Raw genomic sequence first — 20,989 nt, forward strand, 5'->3', positions numbered from 1 at the left:
TAAGAGCCACATCAGCTGCTTTGGGACACATTAAAAAAAAAACCAATGCACGTGTTGTACGAAAGGTCAAATAACCATTGTTGTTAACATATTGCAAAGATAATGAATGCTATTGTATTTGGCTGCGGGTCGTCTGCTCGATGAACCAAATTTAAGTGGTATTGGACTTGATAACGCAAAATCTATTGTTTGATTTTTAGTCGTTTGTTCCATGCCTTCTTTTTTTTGATTGGGAAAATAATATTTTGCCTTAGAATCTTGAATTTCTTCTTATGTTTGTTCTTTAAACTTCTGATTGTGTAGTTTAGTTGCGAAGCTGCCAGGACTGCTAGTTTATTTCAAATCTTAAAAATTCATCCGAACTAGATACAAACAATTTTGTAGTTACATTTTTCAAAATTATGTGAATCCATGATGTTTGTCATATCCTAAGTGCATTTTGTCGTATCCTAAACGAAAGGTCATTCTCTACACTCTTTGTGAAAGAATATAGAAAGTGAGAAAGCATCCTTTAATAGATGTTTATCCTCTGATTGCTTATGCAGGGCTCATAGCACCGGTATCTCAAATCACATTATTCACTTTATGCCATATTAAAGCTAATTTATTCAGTTACTCGCTGTATTTTTCAAAGATGTCTCGTTAAAATACCAAAACTTAAAAATGTTATAATATAAGGAGATTCACCTGTATAGTGATATGAGATATAATATATTAATTGCGACTATTATTGATGAGCCAACGCTTTTGCATTTAGATCGGAAGATTAGTTCCCAAAGTCTGGAGCAGCTACGCAAAGCTTCGAATTCTCTATCACGTCGAGGATCTTTAGAACGAAGATCAGGAAGCTCTTCCGAAAAAAGATTAAGTTGGTCATCAGAAGATTTTGCCGTTGGATTGGACAACTTTAGACCTGTTACTCTTAAAGTCGCAAGCTTTTTCAAGCAGGTAATACGTATTTTATGTTAGGCTCCTTGGAAAGTCCTTAGTTGTCGATTTTTTCCCAATTTAACAAATATATCTGGGTTTTCCGTCTTGTTAACCCTGATAAGAGGCTAAAAATTATATTAGAAGGTTTTTTTTAAGTATATAAGGCTCTCGAAAAAAGATTTGAGATTCATTTTCTCAGCCATAGCTTTTTAGTGTGTCTAGAGCTGCCTTTAGTCTCTTCATCTTAGAAGGGTTGTAAAATTTTTTTTCAAATATCCAAAACTGGTAATGAATTGCATAAAAGCACCATGTCAGTTTAAATTAAATATAACATCTTTTCCTAATTTTTAATTGGAAACAGAAATGAAAATTTTGTCTATTCTTGGAAAAAACAGTCTTACTTCTTTTTTTTCAGTTACTCTACTCCTTTATTGTCGCGTTTGATTACGGTTTTTCACTTATTTATTATTTGGGAAGTTATCATTTTTCTGGGAATGGACAAAGGTTTATAACTTCAAATTGCATCATATACAAGTTTTTATTTTATAGAAAATTATATAGATTCTTATACAACTTTTATCCTTTTTTGTTTTGGAAAGGGGGCTCAGCCGTCCAAGGTGGACTCGTAGAGCCGATTGCTGTCCCTTAGAGTCCTCCAAACTCAGTGCCAATATTCGTTTATGAAAACTATTTAGCGCTTTCGAGACCCGACGCTGTTATTTTGGAGTGAAGGAGATTTGAAATATTTGAAATGGTGTTTAATGTTTATGGGTTGCTCTGACGGTGCTCCCCCTGTTTTCTGAAACTTGTAGCTAATGCTCTAGGTTCCTCTAGACCTGACATTTTAAACGTGCGGAAGTTACTGATGGTAGTACTTCAATCCGTTATCGAGCACAAATACACTGTAGAAAGATTTTTGAGCCAAAGCCTTGCCTTGCAGGTGAGGTTACAAAAACACAAGAAAAGCCTGTTGTCCCAGAATTTGTTAACCCAAAGGTCTTGAAATCAATCGATATGCATCGGATTCTTAACCATTTTTGGGGAGTATTACAGGCTTCATAAGATTCATTTCTAGATTCATTGGTCCTACTCAATTCTTTAAGAAAATTGTATAGATTCTTCATACAAGTTTAACCATTTTTTCGGGGGGAAGGGGGCTCAACCCCCAAGGTAGACTGGTAGAGCCGTTTGTTGTCCCCTCTTTTCTTTAAATTTCTTTTATAAATTGACGAGTTGAGATAATGCGACTGAAATGTCAAAAATTTTGTAGTGATTTTTTCTAAATGACTTAAGCAAAAATAATTGAGGTTGCATTTATCATGTTTTTTTTTCAGTGCAATACAAATAATTCACTTGATCACCATTGCCCTTATTTTTTCTTGCTTTGATAAAGCCTTGCTTCGAGATTCTGACGTAAGAATTTCAACTGTTTATTAAATTAAATATGTTGTCAAGGTGACTAGACAGCATTTTGAGAAAGGCTGTGAGCAATGTACGAGGCAAGTCCAGTGAGCAAGAACGAGTTTTTTCAAATCTTTCTAATGATTGTATTTTAAAAATTCATAGCCCTTTGGCCTTCTGGGTCACAAGGAGTGTAATTCTCAAATTGTTGTATAGTTAATTTTTAATCATTTATTTCTTTTGGTTTGGAAGAGGGGAGCTGGTTATTGTTTTGAAACTTGGTTTTACAGATAGAAGTCTTTGCTAAAGTGGGGGAGGGTTGCTAATATTTAATGAAATGTTTATTTTTGGTACCAGTATAGCCTGTAAATAATTATTTCTGTAGAAATCACATAGCAACTAAAGCATCGTTTCAATGCACTTTATTATCAATGATCGATTTCAAATTATTATCGATGAGAGGAGTCCATGTCCCTCCCATTCCATGTGTTCACGCAAATAGTGAGTGTATTTTTTTTTTTCATTCTAGGAACCAGAAAAAATGAGAGACGAAGATCTCTTCAAATATCTCCCTGAGCTCAAGAAGTCAAATGGGGCTTGTAAACGGCTAAAATGTATTCCAGGTCAGCTGAAGCTAGATGTCTCTCCCTGTCCTACTGAACCAAAATACTGTTTGACATCTGAACTTGCAAAGATTGAGCCATACCCAGGTAAGCTACAAACGTTATAGTACTTAGTTTTTCAGTAACGTCTGAATTAATCGCGTTTAACATAAAAGTTGTCTTGGACTGCCTTCGAAATTTTAAATTTTAATTAAAAATTTTCTTTTAGTATTTCATTTTTTAGTTTAATGAAGAGATAGAGATTTGCTCGTCGCTAAAACTTTTTGCTGGTTTAGATTTTTTTTTTTTTCAATTTAGACCAAAAGTAATGGGTAGACACCTGGTAAGCGTCATTATGTATAATATATATATATATATATATATATATATATATATATATATATATATATATATATATATATATATATATATATATATATATATATACATATATATTGTTTTTTTTTTTACACCCAAAGCTAGGGTTTTTGCTTGTAGGTTTAGGAGATTTGAGTCCTATGCATGCCCGGAAAGATTCGAATACTTCAAAAAAAAAAAAAAAAAAAAAAAAAAAATCGGAGTCCTTATTGATCACCTTTAGTACAAGCTTTGCTGCAGAAATTATCGAAAATTATTTTTGGTTCAATAGTATTTGAAATCCTAAAAAACGGAATTTTGATGTATCAATAGATACATCAAAAGAATTGGTTTGTTATGTTGATTCCAAACATGCAAGATTCAGTAAGTTTGGTGTTACCTATTAAAAGCCACTAGCTTGAGAAAATTTGCTGGATTTTCGAAAAAGGGGGAAAACACGCTCTAAAAGTCAAGGAATCATAGCGTCAGATTGAGTGTATCTGATAACCCTTTGTAGGAATTTCAAGCTCTCATCTGCAAAAATGCGGAATTTTGTATTTTTTGCCAGAAGAAAGATCACGAAAGCGTGTTCATTTTCCCCCCTCCGAACCTTATTTTTCATTAAAGTTTTAAGATAGCCATTATGTTAAAAGCATAGTTGAAAAATCCAGTAACTATGCCTTTGAGGATTACTTGACTGCCACAGCCCGTGGGGAAAGGTCTGTCATCGAATTTGCCCGGTGTTTACGTATAGTATTTCTTATTGGGAAGTATACTGATATTTCTTGGGGAGGAGGTGAAGTTTTCTGCCGGGGGGATTTTCCAAGTGGAGAACTTCTCATGGGGAGGAAAGTTTCCAGGGGTGATCTTTCCGGGGGAAATTCCTATAGGAATAGAATTTCCACCGGTGAAATTCTCTACTGGGGAGTTCTCCACGGGATAAATTCTCTAGAGGGAATTTTCTACGGGAGTAACTTTCTAGTAGGGACAGGGCTGGTATTTGTGGGATAACTTTTCCATGGAATAAGGGATTTCTGACATGATTTTAAAAACAATAAGCTGTTAAAATCCTTTTCAAATAAAAGTGCGCTTAGAAAATTTTTTCACCCGAAATAGTCTATAAGAAATTTTCTTGAGGTAATTCTCTGTTAGAATGGAATTGTCTGGGGGAAATTTTTCTTGTGTGTGTGTGGGGGAGGGGGGTGTATTTTACATGAGAAGAACTGGGATGTATTTGACTTGGGAAGAATTTATATGGAACTATTTTCCATGGGGGAAGAAATTTTCCATGGAGGAAGATTTCTCCAAGAAATTGCTTTGTATATGAAGGATTGTCTTCTCCTCAATACCTCCCTCTTTGCGTTAAGTTTTATTCTTTGTCCCATTTCTTTAAGATTGATGTTTAATTAGATCAATAAGCTTTTTTAAAAGTTGACAAAAAAAAAACACTTTAGCTTCGATAGGGAGATATTGAGAAAGGGACAAGCCCCTTATATACGTAATAATTTCTGTTCGTTTTTGAGTTTTTATGGTGTTCCTCACTTTCAGTCGAAAAACGTGTCTTTTTTTATTTAATGTACTTTCAGACCGAGGTAAAGCGATTTGCACTGTTATCAAACAGTTCATGGTAACGAACTGTAAGTAAGGAGCGACGTGGCTTAATAGTACCCGAAACTCTAAGAAACAGAGTTTTGATAATAATAGATACGTCGAAAGAATCAAATTTTGATGCTTATTCAAAATATATAAAATTCTTCCAGTTTAACATTACCCATCAAAATTTACGGGCCCGAGATAGTTTTACCAATTTTTAAAAGGGTGTAAACACCCCCAAAACATCGAAGTATATAAATGAAAATCCCAGCATCAGATTCAGCATTTCAGAAAACTCTACTTTTGAGGTTTCAAGCCCTAATATGCAAAAATGTGGGTTTTTTTTTTCTTTCTATTTTTCCCCAGAGGTGATCGTATCGGACTATTAATTCTAGGAGATCGGGAGATGGCTCATTTGATAGAAAATCAAAAGTTCTACTGTCCTTTTTATGTAGCCAAAAATATTGGAGAGAAGAACACCCTTCCCTCGCTTGTTTTCCCCCAAATGTCATCCGATCCAAATTTTGAGATAGTCAGTTTGTTCAGCATAGTCGGAAGTTCTAGCAGCTATGTCTCTGAGGATGACTTGGCCCTCAACAGTCCCTGGGGAAAAGGTTACATGTTATGAACTTTGCCCACTTTTTACATGTAGTATTGGTTATTGGGTAGTAAGACATATTTTTTGAGGAGGGGGTTCGGCGTTTGGCACGAGTTACGCGGAAGGGTCTTTCTATGGAGAATTTTTTTAGAGGAAAGGAATTTCTCAGGGGAAGCTGGATTTCCTTGAATTATTTAAAAAATCATCACAAATTGAATTAAAAACAAGTTTTTCCATTTGAATGTAAGGAGCAACGTTAAAACTTTAAACGACTAGAAATTGCTACGTCTATGAGGGGTATTTCTCCCATCCTCATTACCTCGCTGTTTACAATAATTTTTTTTGAACTTATAAAAAGCTAATTATTCTAAGTACACGACTGTTGTGTTTCAGGAGTCATTCTCGAAGGATTGGAACGAAAATCAAACTTCAGCGTAAAGTGCAAGGTATTTGGGAAGGGGCAACCCCCCTCATATACGTAATAATTACTGCTTGTTTTAAATTTTATTGTTTTTCCTTACCATCAGTTGAAAAACTTCTATTTTTATTTAATTCTAAAGATGATCTAGACTGAACTGGCTAAGTAACCGACAGATGAGTAGTGTGATTTTCATGCACGTTGTTTGTTCGTGCAATATGTTGGTTCGTATGCGGACATGATTTCCATTTTACTCAAGCTCACAAAAGAAAGCTGTGATTGGTGATCTAAACTATACAATGAATTTGTGCAAATAAGCATTCTTTTGATTTTGCTGACCTTAAGACCCTGTGGAAAATCTAGCGTTGCTACAATATTCCCCACGCAATTATTAGTACATTCTTGTCACATTGTAGAGATTAAATAAACAGGAAATTGAAGAGCAGCATAAAAAATCTAAAGTGACCATCTTCTTTTTTACGCTAAATTTTATCGGGCTTTATAAATATTCGCTCTTCCAACTCAACTGCCGTCGTGTCTAAGCAGTTGTTCTTAAAGCAGTGGGACAAAAATCCCAACTTTAGTGTATAGAATGGGGGCTAAAATGGGGACAGCACCCCTCATAAACGAAACAATTTCTGTCCGTATCAAAATTTCAAAAAATTATCTATTTGTTGTTAAATTTCTATTTGGTTTAATCATATGCTCAAAGTTGCCTTAAATACGAGGAAGGCTACCACCTTCTCAAAAATGTATTTTTATACAGAACTTTATCTTCCGCATAACAATACTTCAAGATCCTAAGCCCATTATCCGTATTCATTTTTCAAAATATAGTGTAATTGTCCAAAATAGACTACCATCTCTGCGATAAGAGGGGAGCTTATATAGATCGAATGTATATATGCTGTTCTTATAAATGAGCCAAAATTGTATATTTTTTCTCGAAAACGACTCTGTATTTTTGGGTATCCTGGGAAAATTTGCCAAGAGCCTTAATTTTGGAAAAAAAGACTCATGTCAGTGGCGTCATTTTTTTTTACATCATTGCAGTATTGCAGTGACGTTGTCACGCTTATTTGGAAAAATTGAAAATTTTCACTTATGGAAACGATTACGTTAAATTGCTTAAAGAGGAAATAACTGTAATTACAAAAATGTATGTATAAATTTTTGACAAGGATTACAACAATTCAAAAACCTTAAAAAATAAAACCAAAAGTTTGGAGCTTAGTAGAAATAGTTGTCATAAATCAGACTTGACTTAATTATCAAATATCTTGGAAAAGATTATAGTATGAAAAGACATTAAACTGCGTAAAGAGCGAAAAGCGTTTAGTTGCAAAAACGTTTGTAAGTATTTTAACGAGGGATAACAACAATTCAAAAACCTTAAAAAAGGAAATGAAAAGTTTGAAGCTTAGTAGAAATTGTTGCTAGAAATCGGACTTGCTAGAAATCCAGAGAACATCCTGAACAAAATAAATTTACAACGGGTTAAAATTATCAACCTGTACTATCAAATCAGACTTGACCCAGAAAACGAAAATTTACAATTGTAAAAAATGATGATTCGTTGGAAGAAAAGGAAGTTTTTCCTGCCACCTGAACAATTAACAAATTTACATCCTGAACTGTCATTTAAACCTAGACCAATGAGGGTAGCCAAAGCAAAGGGGTTTGGCAAATTGCCCGAAGCAATGAAAATCCCAAATGAAGAAAGAAAAATGGGGTTAGAAGATAAGCGATTGTGGAGTCAAAACTTACCAAAATTGAAATTGATAGTTATAATAATTGGTTTTGGGATTTTGGTATGGATAAGGTCATCAGTGCTTACCATGTCTTCGTTTAAAAAATAAAGTTTTTGCGATATGTACTTCATAATGACAAAAGACAAGCCGGGGCAAAAGTCGAAGTTCAACATTTTATAAAAGCTCCAAGCGATGAGATAGCTATAAATGATGACATTATCAAACAGTTCGTGGTAACGAACTGTAGTAAGGAGCGACCCGGCTCAATAGTGAACGAAACTCTAAAAAACGGAATTTTGATGCTGAAATATACATCAAAAGAATCAGATTTTCATGCTGATTTTAAATATATAAGTTTCATCAAATTTAGTCTTTGTCATCAAAAGTTACGAGCCTGAAAAAATTTGCCTTATTTTAGAAAATAGGGGAAAACACCCCCTAAAAGTCACAGAATCTTAACGAAATTCACACCATCGCATTCAGCGTATCAGAGAACCCTAGAGCTAAATTTTCAAGCTCCTATCGACAAAAATGTGGAATTTCGTATTTTTTGCCAGAAAACAAATCACGGGTGCGTGTTTATTTGTTTGTTTGTTTGTTTTTTGTTTGTTTATTTTCTTTTCCCCAGGGGTCATCGTATCGACCAAGTGGTCCTAGAATGTCGCAAGAGGGCTTATTCTAACGGAAATGAAAAGTTCTAGTGCCCTTTTTAAGTGACCAAAAAAATTGGAGGGCACCTAGGCCCCCTCCCACGCTCATTTTTTCTCCAAAGTCAACAGATTAAAATTTTGAGATAGCCATTTTGTTCTACATAGTCAAAAACATAATAACTATGTCTTTGGGAATGACTTACTCCCCCACAGTCCCTGGGGGAGGGGCTGCAAGTTACAAACTTCGACCAGTGTTTACATATAATAATGGTTATTGGGAAGTGTACAGTCGTTTTCAGGGGTTTTTTTTTCGGTTCTGGGGGTGGGGTTAAGGGGAGGGGGCTATGTGGGAGGATCTTTCCTTGGAGAAATATGTCATGGGGGAACAGAAATTCAATGAAAAGGGCGCAGGATTTTCTAAAATTACTATAAATAAAACAATGAAAAAATAAACATGGAAAAGTTTTTTCAATTGAAAGTAAAGAGTAGCATTGAAACTTAAAACGAACAGAGATTATTACGCATATGAGGGGTTCTAAAAATACTTTAGAATAAAGAGCGAGGTATTTAGGAGGAGATAAATACCTCGCTCTTTATGCTATAGTATTTTTAGTAATTTCAACTATTTATTCTACGGCCTTTCTGATTCAGGGGTCATTCTTAAAGAATTTGGACAAAACTTACGATTTAGTGTAAAGAACGAGGTATTAACGAGGGTACAAACCCCCTTATATACATAATAAAAATTAAAGAATATAAAAGTTTGTTACGTAAGTTAATTCTTAAGTTACGTATTTTTTTACTAATAAAAAAATTCCTTAAAAATTAAAATTTATAGTTGCCTTTTTATGTAACCGAAAAATTGCAGGGCAACTAGGCTTTCCCCACCCCTTATTTCTCAAAATTGTCTGATCAAAACTAAGAGAAAGCCATTTAGCCCAAAAAGGAATTAAAATGCAAATTTCATTTTAATAATTTATGTGTGGAGAGCCAAAATCAAACATGCATTAATAAAAAAGGTTCAGAAATTACATAAAAAAACTAGTTTTTTTTAACTGAAAGTAAGGAGCGAAATAGCTATAAATGATGACATTGTAGTTTATAAGGACGTTAGCCAAGAATCCCTTTGTGTTCACTTTATGAAACGTTGCCTTCAATTGATTCAAACGGATCTGAAAGTCTAAAAAACGCTCAAAGCTTCTAAAATTATATCTGCCTGACAGCAATGTCATACCAATCATCCTGTAATCCCTAAACCTTTTGATTTTTCTGGTGACACCTATGGATCTGACGTAAGGTAGTTTTCTTTTGTAGTTTTTCATCAAATTCTTCCGGACGGTGTATATTATCGAAAAAATTTTTAAATGCTAGGTAGTCTTCGAATTTATTTTTGAAATTACTGGTCAAGGGCTTGGATTTTCCCTTCAATTTTGTCGGACGTTGTGGTAGTTCTGAAAGTTTCTTTTGTATGGCTGTTTCGCGCATTGATGACCTCTACATTAAGGGTTTCAAAAACCAAAACTATTTTTATTCAAAACCAATACTATATTTTACTGGTGACACTATTTGATAACTCAGCTAACTTAACTTGAGAAATCAAAGCATCCAAACATTTTGCAATAACAGAAAAAATCAAATGGTGGGGTATGTAGCAACTTAAGCTAACGAAGGGAAATAAAACTAGTAATATTTACCTGGTCTAGATGGAAACATGCCAATGGTTTTGTGTCTGTTTAGCCCCTCGGTGATCAACTGGCGGACATCGGAAGGAATCGTTTTTGGGAGGAACAAAAACTGTACATGCGGTCACGAAGTCCAGAGCTATATTGTGTAGGTATTTCCTAGAGACTGTGTTGGAAACTTTCCATAACTTAAGGATATCCCTATTAAAGACCTTCAAGGTCATGATACATCCGGCAGCTGTTGAAACTTGCCCTGCATTGACAGGAATTATTCGTTGTGTGTGCTTTACTAATTTGGTTGAGCGTCATGAGGCTCTTTTGCAGGAACTGTAATGACGCTTACGTTTTCTGTGAAAATTTGTTGTGCAGCTAGGCTGAATTAATCTCTGACCATTTTAGCCTCAACCAAGAGAACACTGTCAGAGAAAGTTGCACAGTTTCATGAAGTGCGGAAAGCTATATAATGGTTTGAGCCTTTTTCTGCGATTGGGCTTTATTGCATATCTGTGACAGCACCTGCGTCTGCTGCTGTGATTTGGCTGATAGAGAGGCAGAATATTTTATAATGGTACAATAGTAGGTGAATAGTGCAATAAATAGTACAACGGTCACTTTGCCCTCAACTGAATGAAGATAGCAAGGAGAAATGATCATTTATTGAAATTGCGGATATATTTTGTAATACTGATGAATTTACCAGGTTAAGTTTAATAAACTAGATATTTTTTTCCTAGTAAAGCCTATCGTGGGTTCTTAGCATCTTTTACTTATCGACCACTTTTTCTATCTTTAAACTAACTTTTCCACTTTAAACTAACTGGAATTTCTAAAACTTGGATAAGGATAGGGCATAGCCGTTGGGAGGAGAGGGGGGAGTACAAATAAAACTTAAAAACGCATCAAATGCATTTTTGTTGCGTTTTTAGTCGGACAAACATTTTCGGAGGGGGGGGGGTCAAACTCCTAATCCCTCTCCTAGTTGCGAGCGGTAGTGTAGGGCTATAAAGAAGGAAGTTTTCTTTAAGCTGAGAAATTGATTGAGGTGTAAGCATAATCAAATTTAGGTAAAACACGCAGTCTTGTTTTTTGATCAAGCCTATTTTACTGATTAGCGCAAGTGTACTTAGTACTGGCACTTTGAGTTCCATTATACAACTCAGTCCTGCGAGCAGTAGATTTCATTTAATCTTTTGTCTGCTTTAACAATGCTGATAATAATAATCAAAGCTTTTTTAACTTTTCAATTATTGTTCAATTATTATTCATTTCCTTGTCATTTTGTACATTGTTAATTCTAGATGAGCATGTCAGACCTACAAAAGATCTTGCTGAATTCCCACCAAGAGAGATATTAGTTCCACATCAGTTATATAGAAATCTGCTATTTGTTTACCCAAAGAACATAAATTTTACGAATAAACCTGGATCAGCTAGAAATATTGCTGTTAAGGTTCAGCTGTTGCCCTCAGATAATGAAAATGATGCACTGCCAGTTATATTTGGGAAGTCTTCTTGTCCTGAATTTAGTACAGAATACATTACGTCAGTAGCTTATCACAACCGGTAAGTTTTTTTTTTGTAATTTAGAACTATGTTTTTAGTTCATATAAGCTATTCAATTTTGTGCATTTTTGTTTTTCTGTGTCAGTTTTTTCCCTTCTCAAATAAAATGCTACCGTTTTTGGGATTTAGCCCCAAATTAGTATTTATAAAAATTACCCCAAATTACGGATTTGATACTAACAGCAAGTAAGCTTTATCTAGATTATATATACCTGTTGGAATAATTCATTTTAGTTATTTTAGCTAAAGTCTTTTCAGTACTTCTTAAAGAAAACATAAAGTAATATAAAAATACTTGGTAAAGTAGCTATTTGACTGATTTTACTGCATGGTTATGAAGTTGAGCGAATGGTTAAGAAGCTGGGCGGAATATGACAATGTGTTTTCGGAGATTTGGCTAAACTTCTGTCGCGCGATACAGCTCTTTTCTAATGTAAGGGACAAGGCACGAGTACTATATATATATATATATATATATATATATATATATATATATATATATATACTAGCTGTTGGGGTGGTGCTTTGCTTTGCACCACCCCAACACCTAGTTGGTGGGGACGCTTCGCCCCCCCCCCAAGACCCCCCCCCGCGCGTAAGTCGTTACGCAGCCATATTAGTTATGCGCCATTGTAGTTGTGTCCCTGTGTCCCACTTGTGAATATAGATAGATATATATATATGTTTTTAACTACGTAAAACTTGCGAATATACATCATTCTTCGATGTCCCATTGTCTGTGCATATAAATAGATTGTCAGGTTTCCCGACTCTTGAACAAACAACAGAAAATTGTCCATGGGAAAAACAATCCGTATTCAGATCTATACATCATTATTCTAATAATTGCCCTTGAGCTTTGTTGATGGTGATTGCTAATCGAACATTCCCTGTGTCCCCGTCGTCATTTATGTATCCCCCTGTGCCCCCGGTGTCCCCATTGTAGTTGTGTCCCTGTGTCCCGGTCGTCATTTATATTCCCAGTATCCCGGTCGTCATTTGTGTCCTAGTGTCCCAGCCTTTAATTTCTCTTTGAGCGTCCCGGTCGTCATTTATATTCTCTGTGTCCCGGTGTCCCGGTCGTCATTTGTGTCCCGGTGTCCCGGTCTGTTTATACATTCGTTTTTGAATTGGTCTTTTTTTTAGTTTTTTACCTTTTTTAGTTTTTTTTGTTATACCGCATGATTTTAATGATTGCCCTTGAGCTTTGTTGGTGGTGATTGCTAATCGAACATTCCATGTGTCCCCGTCGTCATTTACATATCCCCCTGTGCCCCCCGGCGTCCCCGTTGTAGTTGTGTCCCTGTGTCCCGGTCGTCATTTATATTCCCTCTGTCCCGGTCGTCATTTGTGTCCCGGTGTCCCGGTCTGTATATACATTCGTTTTTGAATTGGTATATGATGAAATAAATTTTTGTGTTTTTCCCCTTTTTTTTCTTAGTTTTTTTTTTTGGTTTTTACCTTTTTTCTAGTTTTTTTAGTTTTTTTCTTTTTCTTTTTAGTTTTTTTTATTTTTATTTTTATTATTTTAGTTTTGTTTTTCTCCTTTATTTTTCAGTTTTTTTCCTTTTTTTTCTTTTTTTTCTGTTTTAGTTTTTTTTTTTAGTTTTTTAGCTTTTTTAGTTTTTTTATTAGTTTTTAGTTTTTTTTTCTTTTTAGTTTTTTCTGTAGCTTTTACCTTTTTTTTAGTTTTTTAGTTTTTTTTTTGGCTTGAATACATTCGTTTTTGAATTTGTATATGATGAAATAATTCATACGTCATATGCGGACAGACAGACATAACACACAAGCAACTTATTTTTAAATTCTATATATATAAAAATAAGTTGTCTGTCTGTGTGTCTGTCTGTGGATCAGGTGACGTCATGTTTCTGTGTCCACTGACATCATGAAATTAGTTGTCGTCATTTTTGCTTTGACGGTGACGTCATTCAAGATATTTAAGACATATGTTCACGTAGAAATCTATTAATGTTTAAGTTTACAATGACTGATGAACTTACCATGGCAAAAGCCGATGAAGATGCTCAAAGAGTCTATGCCAAAAAACTTGCTGCTGATAGAGAAAGTCAGAAAAGAAAGCGTGCCGAGGAATCAAAAGAACAGCAAGGAAACAGGCTTGAGGCTAAAGAACGCAAAACCGCGCAGTTAGATGAAGATCCACCTGGACAGCGAGAGTCAAAACATATCAAAACTGAAAATGATAGCGATGATGATTGGGTTTGGGATTTTGACTTGGATAAGGTCATCAATGCCTACCAGATTTTAGTTAAAAAAACAAAGGTTCGGCGATATGTATTTCATAGTGAAGCTGAAAAATAAAGAAGAAAAAGAAAACTGAAAAAAGAAAAAATGTAAAAAACTAAAAAATACTAAAAAGAAAAACACTCAAAGAGAAATTACAGACCGGGACAGAGGGAATATAAATAACGACCGGGACACTCAAAGAGAAATTACAGACTGGGATACCGGGACACAAATGACGACCGGGACACAGGGAATATAAATGACGACCAGGACACAGGTATTTAAGAATATCGTTCAAAGACAAATTTTTAATTGTAAGAAGACCGTTGAAAGAGAAATTTCTAATTGTAAAATGACTGAAGAACCTACAATGGCAACGGTACCACCATCGAAGTAGATAACCAGTGGGTTGTTCCATATTCCCCATTATTATCAAAAACATTTAATGCACACATAAACGTTGAATACTGTAACTCCGTAAAGGCAATCAAATACATATGTAAATACGTCAACAAAGGCAGTGACATGGCAGTTTTTGGCTTGCAGCCCAAAATCAAAGATTTCGACGAAATCGTACAATATCAGGCTGGAAGATACATAAGCAGTAATAAAGCTGTTTGGCGAATTCTTTCATTTCCGATACATGAACGTAGTCCAGCTGTTGTTCACTTAGCGGTACATTTACAGAATGGTCAACGTGTTTATTTCTCGGAAACCAACGTGCAACAAAGAGCCCTGAATCCACCGGATACAAAATTAACAGCTTTTTTTTCGCTTTGCAAAAATGATTCTTTTGCAAAAACACTGCTGTATACTGAAGTGCCTTCGTATTACACGTGGAATACTAAAAATAAAGTATTTGAACGTCGAAAACAGGGTAAGTCAGTCGACGGCCAACCTACCATCTTCAAAGATACCACGATAGGAAGACTCTACACCGGTCACCCCAATCAACATGAATGCTTCTTTCTACGCCTGCTTTTGGTGAATGTACCCGGTCCGACATCCTTTGAGTATTTGAGAACTGTAAACGGTACTATACATGACACTTACCGTAGTGCATGCCAAGCTCTGAATTTATTGGAGAATGACCAACACTGGGATAACTGCATCAATGACGCGTGCGAAACGTCAACCCCAAGTGAAATTCGTGCATTGTTTGGCGTCATTTTAACAACTTGCTCTCCATCAGCTCCTACAGAGTTATGGGGAAAATATAAGTCAAAAATGTCCGTAGATATACTCCATCGAAAACAGTTAGAGACGTCAGATATGACTTTTGATTTTACATCAGAAATTTATAACTACACTTTAGTTATTATAGAAGATTTGTGCGTACGTATGGCAAACAAACCTCTTCAGGATTTGGGAATGCCTTCATCTAACCGTATCGCTGCTGTTTCAACATGTGTAGAATTGGATCGTGAACAAAGTTACAGTACGAGTGATCTATTGTCGTATGTACAAAATAACATTTCCAAGTTAACGTCGGAACAAAAAGACATTTATGATACGATACTCAATTTCAGGACGTATACAACTACCTGCTGATTTCTGTAATTTAGTGACGTCCAAAAATGAATTGATTGAAAAAGTATTTCCGAATATTCTAAAAAATTATAAAAATAATAAATGGCTAAGTGAAAGAGCGATTCTCGCACCCAAAAATATAGACGTCCAGGAAATCAACAATATTGTTTTGACCAAGATTCGAGACCAGGCAGTCCTTTACAAGTCAATCGACACAGTTTTGGAACCAAATGAAGCGGTTAAGTATGCATGTTTGTTTGTTTGTAAAAAGAGCGTTTGCATATGACGTCATTATTAGTACATACGGCTTTGTATATGCACAGACAATGGGAAAGCCAAGAATGTTGTATATTCGCAATTTTTACGTAGTTTAACTCCTGCAGACGAAATGAATGCTTGCCTGAAAAATTCTAATTTATGGGCACACGTAAAAATATTAAAATTAACTACAAATATGCGTGTCCGATTGCAAAACGATGACTCTGGTCAAACATTTTCAGATCAATTGCTGGCAATTGGAAACGGAAAGCTCCCAGTAGTGGGAAAGCCAAAAATGTTGTATATTCGCAATTTTTACGTAGTTTGAAACACATATATAAATCTATCTATATTCACAGGTAGGACACAGGGACACAACTACAATGGCGCGTAACTAATATGGCCCGTAACGACTTACGCGCTTGGGGGGGCGCGAAGCGCCCCACCAACTAGGTGTTGGGGTGGCGCTTCGCGCCACCCCAACAGCTAGTATATATATATATATATATATATATATATATATATATATATATATATATATATATATATATATATATATATATATATATATATATTATGTGTGTTGACGGTTTATAGGGATGTAAAAAATTTCACGATAGAGAGAATTTTACTTTCAGAAAATACAATATTAACTCTGGCTAATGGCTAATAATGGCTTCTGGCTTAAGGTTGTTGAAAGCTTAGTTGATGTGTAAAAAGAAGTTGGTACACAAATCTGGCCCTTTCAGCACCCAAACCTTGGTGTTAATTTGTTGAGAATTTGTAGATTTTATGATGCATAAGTATGCAGTCTTTGTAGTAGTATGAGCCACTCATATAAAATTGGCAATTACATAATTGATAGGGTGATGGGACATTTTATATCCTAATACCTGTACTTTAAAAGAAAAATTCCTGTGTGAGATGATCCATAGGAGATTTTTTGGGTAGAGTCCCGCCGCAAATGCATCCCTCCCCCTAATCGACTTGTATGTATGAGCCCGAATGAATTCTACTGGCAAAAGCAGTTATTGAGTAAAGCATTGATAAGTAAAACTTGAGAATCCTCTCGTAATTGACAAATTTTTCTGGCCGATTGAGACATCTCCACAGAAAATACCTCTTTTAAGTGGTGTTAGATTTTACGTGCCTGAGTGAGCCTGAATTTTTCCTGAGCTGAGCTCTGTGGGAAAACGCAGTTTTTCGAATCTTCGTAATATGTGGCCTTAATATTTGTTTTTGGGGATTCATTCTAACTGGCTTCTGAAAAACTTGTATGATAACTTGTTTGAGTCTATTGTGCATAACTTCCTTCATTTTAATTTAGGTGTCCTGACTTTTACGATGAAATCAAGATCAAACTTCCAGCAACACTTGGATCTGGCCACCATCTGTTTTTTACTTTTTACCACGTTTCGTGTCAGAAAAAGCAAGAGACGACGTGCGTTGAAACCCCAGTTGGATACACAGTAAGTAACACCAAAACGAAATTGCAGTTTAAAATGACATTTATGTGCAAAGGTTTCAGCCGGTTTCACGGCCATACATTTTTAAAAGAGGAACAACGAAATTGTTATTTCATGGTGATAGTTGATAAAGTATCAGCATAGATAGGCAGAACTTTAAATTTATTTAAACCTTATGTTGTCTCTTTAGAATAAAGGTAGACTTTTGGAGCTAAAAACTTGAAGTTTTGTCTAAAAAGTTTATAAATCACATTCCAAAAAAAATATGAGTAAAAATGAAAAATTTAATATGATGGAACTCTTGATATCTATTGGTGTTCAACTCGTCAATTATTATAGTTTATTGTTAACAGAAACTCTTGCCATTAACGAGGGGGGGGGGTCTCAACTTCGAACCTTCCTCAAGTTCGTATATGAGATAGGACAATCCTTGAGATTTAATCATTCAAAAATGTTTGAATTATGACTATTTTTTATTTTTGATTGGGGTCCTCCTATTAAGTCTGTTCATGATTTTCTTCTGGACTATATCAGTCTTTATTTTTTCTTTTTTACAGATAGAATTCTTTAACTCATACCAATTTGATTTTCAGTTCTCTGGGAGGAAAGGGGAAGGTCTACCAAAATCCTTTGCATTCTCTTTTATGTTTATAATCCATGTTTTGAATTTTTCTAAAATACATATATGGTAAATCGTAATCATATTGAAGTGCAAACGAACAGGCGTTCATTTTTATCGTCTGCATTTACTTCTCTTCAGATTTATTTTCCATGTCGTTCTTTACGATTTAATTCAGTAGGGAGCTGAACCGGATAGAAGCCGCAAGTCAAGAGAATGGAATAACTGTCATTAAAAAAAAAGATACAGTCTCTTGATCAAAACACTAATCAAATGTTGTTCAAAATCTATTATTTCTGCTAATATCAAAGTATGTAAGATTGATCAATTTTTAATTTAGCTTTCAAAAGCTTTGTTTGTATTTAAAGCCATTGCAATTATATCATTTTAACATCCTCAGGGATTTGATCAAAGTCAATTTACTGATCAAGTGGCTAGTAATTTGCTCAAAAAAAACAACAAAACTATATTTAAGCTGTCCCTCGTAAGTTAGAACTAAGGTAAAACCTGTACAATTTTCTGAAAACTCGGGAGGAGGGAGAGCGGCTCTTAAAATTCAGTGTATATTGGAGTTTCGAAGTCCCTATATCCAAAGACACAAATGTATCATTTTTCCCAATGCATGCTTCTCTTGACTTTTTTTTCATCGACGTTGATTATATCCAACAAATGATCGTTGAAAAAAAAAATTGGAATGGTGGCAAAGTGCTGGTTTCCGCCATTTTGTGCCACGAACCAACAATTTTAGACGAAATAAAATCAAAGTACTGTTAAAAAAAAAAAAATTCTGTAATAGCCAGTCGATATAGAACTACGAGAAAGCTATTTTTATTCTTGAAAGTGTTAATTGAAATTCATTGTTAAAGATTGGGAAGAGAGGTGACTGGCCCTCTCATAAATAGGTCAATTCTGTTATGGAAGCAGAACTTGGGCTTTAAGAAACAAAAATCGATACCAACGATTTTAGTCTATTATCAAAATTGGTGAGGGTGTAATCTCCGCGGTTCTTAGAGAAAGTGCGAACCTGAAACCGGAATTATGACTAAGCCATTACATTCTGTCATTCATTCTGTCCCAAGCTTGTATAAAAGGAGATAAATTGCTCCGATAAAGATGGCCCTACAAAACAGTGCAGTATCGTTTTTTTTTTTACTTTCTCTTTTTTCCTTTTGCAGTGGCTACCTCTTTTGAAGGATGGAATTCTCCAAACGGGCGATTTTAATCTTCCAGTTTTATTGGAACATCCGCCACCAAGCTATAACTTCGTACCAACAGATTTTTTTCCTCCAGTCACAAGCTCAAAATGGTTAGACAATAGAAAAGGTCTATTCACTATATGTGTCGACACGGTTTCATCTATTCATACTGAGGTAATGATTTTATTGTGAATTCTTAATGTTCCTTAAATTCAAAATTATTTTCAATTAAGTTTAAATTATTTTTAAAGTCTATTTTTTATTCATACAGACGGTAAATATGCTAAGACTGGTGGAATTGAGCCCCTTGTTTATTTTAAAAGTATCTTCATCTTGATTTTGTGGTAACATGTTTTGTGTGCCAAGTGTGTGGCTTGTTTCACTGTGACTCAGTTGTGAGCCTTGACTCTCTTCACCTTGATGCCTAAGAACCACATAAGAAAACTGTTTGTAAGTTTTGTTCTTTCTCTCTTAAAAATTTAACATGAATTCCTTATATGTTTAAATTTTATTTTATATTTATATTTACATATCTGAAAGTTTAACTTAAATTTAAATCTAAAGTTATAATAATATATAAAGTTAATATAATAATATATAATATAAAGTAAGTAAAAAATTACATTAAAATGTTGTAACACAAAATATTAATACATATCAATGTAAGAGTATACTCACTCGTCACTCGCTATTAGCCTTATCTATAGAATATGACATTCTCTATCCTTTCTTGGGGCTTCAAAACTATTTCATTTTTTTTAAACCCTTTTCAGCGGCAACTCTATAGCATTACCTATAGTAAAGGCCATACGGCTCCAATATTTTATTATTATCATTATTTTTTATTTATATTTATTTTTTATTAGTGCCCCAGGGGCACTTCATATGGAAGGGGTCCTCGTATAAACTTTAAAAGAGGCATATTATTGGAAATCAAAGCTCTAGTGCTCTTTTTAGTAGTCAAAAGTAATCGGAGGTCAGCTAGCCCCCCCCCCATGCCCCTTTTCCCAAAATAAATCTGATAAAAATTTTGAGATAGGGGCAAATAGGGTTCTTCTGGAAGGGAAGCACGTATAAACTTCAGAGAGGGCTCATTTGATTGGGAATGAAAAGTTCTAGTTCGTTCTTTTCAGATTCAAATGAGATCGGAGGCCAACTAGCCCCCCCCCCCACGTCCTTTTTTCCCCAAATGCATCAGATAAAAATTTTGAGATAGGTATTTTGTTAAAAATAGTTCAAAGGTCAGACAACAATAACTTCGGTGTCGACACAAACCCTCAAAGTCTGGGGGCAGACGGTGTAAGTAGTACGCTGGAGGCATATAAGGTTCTTATGGAAGGGATGCACGCATAAACTTCAGAGAGGATTTATTTGATTGAAAATTGAAAGTGCTAGTTCACTTTAAGAGTCTAAAGTGATCGGAGGGCAGCTAGCCCCCTTCCCCCACTACTCCTTTCTTCCTCAAATGCATCAAATAAAATTTTGAGATAGAAATTTTGTTAAGAATAATTACAAAATAAGATAGTTAAAAAGTCAGGGCCCGGGGGCAGTTGTACTCGGGGCCATACAAGGTTTTTGTGGAAGAAATACACGTATAAACTTCCGAGAGGGCTCATTTGATTGAAAATTGAAAGTTGCTGTTCATTTTAAAGATTCAAAAGTGATCGGAGGGCAGCTAGCCTCCCCCCACGCTCTTTACCCCAAATGCATCAGAGAAAAATTTAAAATAGCCATTTTGTCAAAAATAGTTAAGAGGTCAAATAACAAAATTTTCCGGTGAAGATAAAACCCCTCAAGGGTCCGGGATCAGGCGTTGTACGTTATGCCTTGGGGGTGTACATGGTTCTTGTGGAACGGATGTTCGTATAAACTTCAGACTGGGCTCATTTCTTTGCAAAGTGAATGTTCTAGTTCAGTTTTTAAGAGTCAAAAGAGATCGGAGGGCAACTAGTCCCCCCCCCTTCCATGCCCTTTTCACCCAAATGCATCGGATAAAAATTTTGAGAAAAATAGTTGAAAGGCTAGATAACAAAAATCCCCCCATGCCCTTTTTCCCCAAATGTGCCAGATAAAAATTTTGAGATAGTCATTTTGTTAAAAATAGTTAAAAAGTCAGATATCAAAACTC

General features: G+C 35.1%; 1 protein-coding gene across 2 annotated transcripts in view; it reads left to right on the plus strand.

Annotated features, from left to right (window-relative positions):
• The window catches only part of LOC136035374 (dedicator of cytokinesis protein 7-like), a 189,909-nt gene that overhangs the window by 47,733 nt on the left and 121,187 nt on the right, over positions 1 to 20,989 (plus strand). For both annotated transcript variants that reach the window (XM_065717138.1, XM_065717139.1), the window contains exons 10-14: positions 758 to 948; positions 2,861 to 3,041; positions 11,281 to 11,545; positions 16,908 to 17,049; positions 18,841 to 19,035. In XM_065717138.1, the coding sequence (XP_065573210.1) occupies positions 758 to 948; positions 2,861 to 3,041; positions 11,281 to 11,545; positions 16,908 to 17,049; positions 18,841 to 19,035 (974 nt within the window). The remainder of the gene's footprint in view (positions 1 to 757; positions 949 to 2,860; positions 3,042 to 11,280; positions 11,546 to 16,907; positions 17,050 to 18,840; positions 19,036 to 20,989) is intronic.

The sequence above is a fragment of the Artemia franciscana genome, chromosome 14 (assembly GCF_032884065.1).
Source record: "Artemia franciscana chromosome 14, ASM3288406v1, whole genome shotgun sequence".
In the NCBI taxonomy this organism is placed as follows: Eukaryota; Metazoa; Arthropoda; class Branchiopoda; order Anostraca; family Artemiidae; genus Artemia; species Artemia franciscana.